Source organism: Patiria miniata, unplaced genomic scaffold, assembly GCF_015706575.1.
Source record: "Patiria miniata isolate m_02_andy unplaced genomic scaffold, ASM1570657v1 HiC_scaffold_28, whole genome shotgun sequence".
NCBI classification, from domain to species: domain Eukaryota; kingdom Metazoa; phylum Echinodermata; class Asteroidea; order Valvatida; family Asterinidae; genus Patiria; species Patiria miniata.
The window spans coordinates 2529339-2533268 of NW_024037067.1; the positions used below are offsets into that span (position 1 = coordinate 2529339).

Sequence of the window (3930 nt, forward strand, 5' to 3'; positions counted from 1 at the left end):
GCACATCAAGCAGATGGTTCATCCCCACTCACAGTAATGGGCGAGACACGCCTCACACTCTCTCGTGATGGCCGCGAGTTCTGCTTCGAAGCCCTAGCGGACGGAACCTCGATGTCGGTGCACTTGGTGGTACACCTTTTATGGAGACAAATGATTTGGCCGTTCGACCAGCCAAGCGCCTCATCTCCCTCGCAGATGGAACCACCTTCCTCTACGGCTCACTAACGGACCAACGCAGGCCTCATAGCGTCCGCCGTGCACATGTACTTCGTGCCCCTGCCAGCTCCACCACTGCCTGGCCAGGAGAATTCATTGAGGTACAACTCCCCAAGGACATATCGTCATCGGACAGCACTTTCGCCCTTGAGCCCCGCACTGATTCCCCTAGCACCAATATGGCTGACCCTGCTCAACTCTGGCCTCCCCCGGACATAATTGACAGCATGGCAGGGAAGATCCGCATTCCTAACTTGACTACGGAGCCACGTGTACTGAAATGACATGAACACTTCTGTCAAGTCCGCCCTGTGTTCATACCTACCCCACCCCACGACAAAACAAGTGAGCGCGGTACCAGCCAGAGCTGACCAGAAAAGCAACTGCCCCGGCCGGCCCCACACCCAAACTAGTCTCCCTTGACCCAGACAACATACTTCCTAACGAAATGAAAGCTGCTTTCCAGTCCCTCAACCAGGAGTTTGATGAGGTCTTCAACCCGGTATTCAATAGTTATAATGGCAGTGCTGGACACTTTGAAGCTGTCATCAACATGGGACCCGTCCAGCCCCCACAGTATTCAAAGGACAAACTGCAGGAGCTTCAACACAAATTTGACGATCTTGAACAAAAGGGTGTCTTTGCACGTCCAGAAGAAGTAGGCATCACAGTCGAATACCTCAACCCCTCCTTTCTCATCAAGAAGTCAAATGGTGGCTTTCGATTAGTCACGGCCTTTGCCAATGTTGGCCGCTATAGCAAGCCACAGCCTGCCCTCATGCCTGATGTCAACTCCACCCTGCAACAAATCGCACAGTGGAAACACATTATTGCCACTGACCTCACCAACGTCTTGTACCAAATCCCCCTATCCCGCGACTCCATGAAGTACTGCGGAGTAGCCACCCCTTTCTGCGGAGTTCGTGTCTACACCAGGTCAGCAATGGGCATGCCGGGCTCAGAAACTGCACTTGAAGAGCTTATTTGCCGCGTGCTGGGTGACCAGCTGAAGGAGGGCATTGTAGCCAAGATCGCAGATGATCTGTATTGTGGTGGCAACACTCACAATGAGCTGTTACATAATTGGAGGCGGGTCCTGCATACCCTGTACAAATGCGATCTTCCCCTCTCTGCCAAAAAGACTGTCATCTGCCCAAAGACGACCACCATACTCGGATGGGTTTGGTCACTGGGAACACTCCGTGGGAGTCCTCATCGCGTCGCAACCCTTGCATCATGCTCCATCCCTGAGAAAGTCGCAGGCCTGCGTTCTTTCATCGGGGCATACAAAGTCCTTGCCTACGTCCTTCCTAACTGTGCCTCCATCATATCACCCCTAGATCGGTTGATCACCTTCAATGGACTGACGACACTCGCACCGCCTTCTCCAATGCTCAGGGTTCCCTCTCTAAAGCTCGTACGGTCACTTTACCTCGCCCAGATGACCAGTTATGGATTGTCACAGATGGAGCTGTCAAGAATCATGGCATTGGTGCAACTATGTATGTCACACGCCATGGTACGCTGCTCCTTGCCGGCTTCTTCAGTGCCAAACTCCGTGGGCCAACTTGGCTCCCGTGTGAAGTAGAGGCCCTGTCAATTGCTGCTGCCACTAAGCACTTCACCCCATACATCACTCAGGCTACACACAAAACATCCATCCTCACCGACAGCAAACCCTGTGTTCCAGCTTATATGCCATGGGGAATTTTCCACCAGCCCCCGTGTATCTACATTTCTGTCGACTGTCAGCCGCTTTCAAGCCACAGTCCGCCATCTCGTAGGGTCAGCAAATATCCCATCAGACTTTGCCAGTCGAAATGCCCCAGAGTGCACTGACTTTGCTTGCCAAATCTGCTCGTTCATGAAGCATACAGAGGATTCCATCGTCCAGCTCATCTCTACACAGGACATTGTCGCTTAGGCAAGGTGAAGCTGCCATTCACCAGTCGATCAGCCTGGGCAAACTTGCAGGCAGAGTGCACAGATTTGCGCCGTATGCATGCTTATCTTCTGCAAGGCACTCGTCCCTCCAAAAAGGTCACCAATGCCAAAGATGTCAAACGATACCTCAACGTCGCCACCATCGCCAAAGATGGGCTCCTGATCGTTTGCAGAGATGAGCCACTTGCTCCCACACAGGAGTGCATTGTAGTCCCATGACAGGTTTTGGATGGCCTCCTCACTGCCCTTCACATCCAGCTCAACCATCCATCATGCCACCAACTCAAGTGCATTGTCCATCGTTACTTCTACGCCCTCGACATGGACAAGTCCATTGAGAAAATTTCATCTAGTTGCCACCAATGCGCTGCTCTCCGCAATGCCCCCACTACCGTAAAGCCTCAAACCACTGAAGATCCACCAGATGCTGTCGACATATCCTTCGCGGCCGACGTTATCAGTGAGAGTGTCACGTCTTTCACAGCCACATGCTTCATAGAGGATGAACGACACACCAACCTTCGGGACGCAATTATTACCCTTTGCATTGAGTTATGCCAGTACCAGGCTTCAAGTCCCTTGTGACTGATGAGCTCCTGCAGCAGCACAGGTTGACCATTGAAATTAGCCGCATCAAGAATATCAACAAGAATCCAGTTGCCGAAAAAGCTGTCAGAGAGCTGGAAGACGAGCTCCTGCGCCAAGATCCCATGGGTGGCACCGCAACACCGCTGACTCTTGCATTAGCCACATCTTGCCTAAATTCCCGCATACGCTCCTGTGGTCTTTCCGCTCACGAGATGTGGTATCAATGGGATCAGTTCACAAACAACCAGATTCCCATCACAGATCCGTGACTGTGTGAACACTTGTAGTGTTTAGGACAAGATATATAATGCCTTCCTATGGAGTGGCACATGTGTGGCAGAATAATCCCCAGGGCTGGAAGGCAGTCTACCCCTATGAAGGCCCATTTTTCTTTCTTTATGTAGCAATAGATTAGATTTTGATATTACATGTTTAGCTTTTGTTTCTTGTTTCAATTGAGCGCAGCAACAAAAAGCCATATCTTCCGTTATCCTTCTAATATATTTTACTGTAAGAGGGACTCATTGTTTAGGTTCTTTGCCTTGTTTCAAAAGAGAAAAAAGAGGTAACGCCAGTAGTAATGATTACGCCCTCTTGCGTTCGTGACCTTCGACCTTTTTTGTCTTCGTTTATCGTTTATCGCTCAATGTGCGTTCTCGCCTTTGTTCATTAAAGTCTCCCATTATACCCGATAAGTCGATTACAGTTGCGGTTATTGTGTGTGTTGGATTGAACTCTTGTCCCTTCTGGCGCACGATGACGTCATCATGGGTCACGTGACGTCACGTTTAAGATTATTAGATTTAATCTTTGAAAATCACTATAAAATCTACAGAGAGCGACCTGAACTTGATGTTTGCTGGAATGGATAGAATAATCCAGGGTCTTCATTTTTATATTATGTGCAAAATCATGTGACCCTTCCTTCCGGTTGAAACCAGAAGTGGCTTGTAATTTATAATTGGTGAAAGATGTGAACTTGCTTTCAACAATGTATGCTCTGGCTAAGTTGTTCTTTACCATAAAATTATTGTTATACATAAAAATTGATGTGACGTCATCACGTGACATGTGACGTCATAATTCAAAGCCCTATGAGAATGTAATCACATATTATATGCCACCATTTATTATAAACAGAACTACACATCCTTCCTTGACGTAACTTATACTTGAAACTTT

General features: G+C 48.9%; 1 protein-coding gene across 1 annotated transcript; it reads left to right on the forward strand.

The window, feature by feature from the left end:
- Nucleotides 1–664: 664 nt before the first annotated feature.
- LOC119735050 lies at nt 665–1804 on the forward strand. The gene has a single exon (XM_038208741.1). It carries the CDS (start codon nt 665–667, stop codon nt 1802–1804), a length of 1140 nt encoding a protein of 379 aa, XP_038064669.1.
- Nucleotides 1805–3930: the final 2126 nt, after the last annotated feature.

What these genes read in the sequence shown, in the direction of transcription:
- LOC119735050 (XM_038208741.1), top strand. Translation starts at nt 665, where the DNA reads ATGAAAGCTGCTTTCCAGTCCCTCAACCAGGAGTTTGATGAGGTCTTC.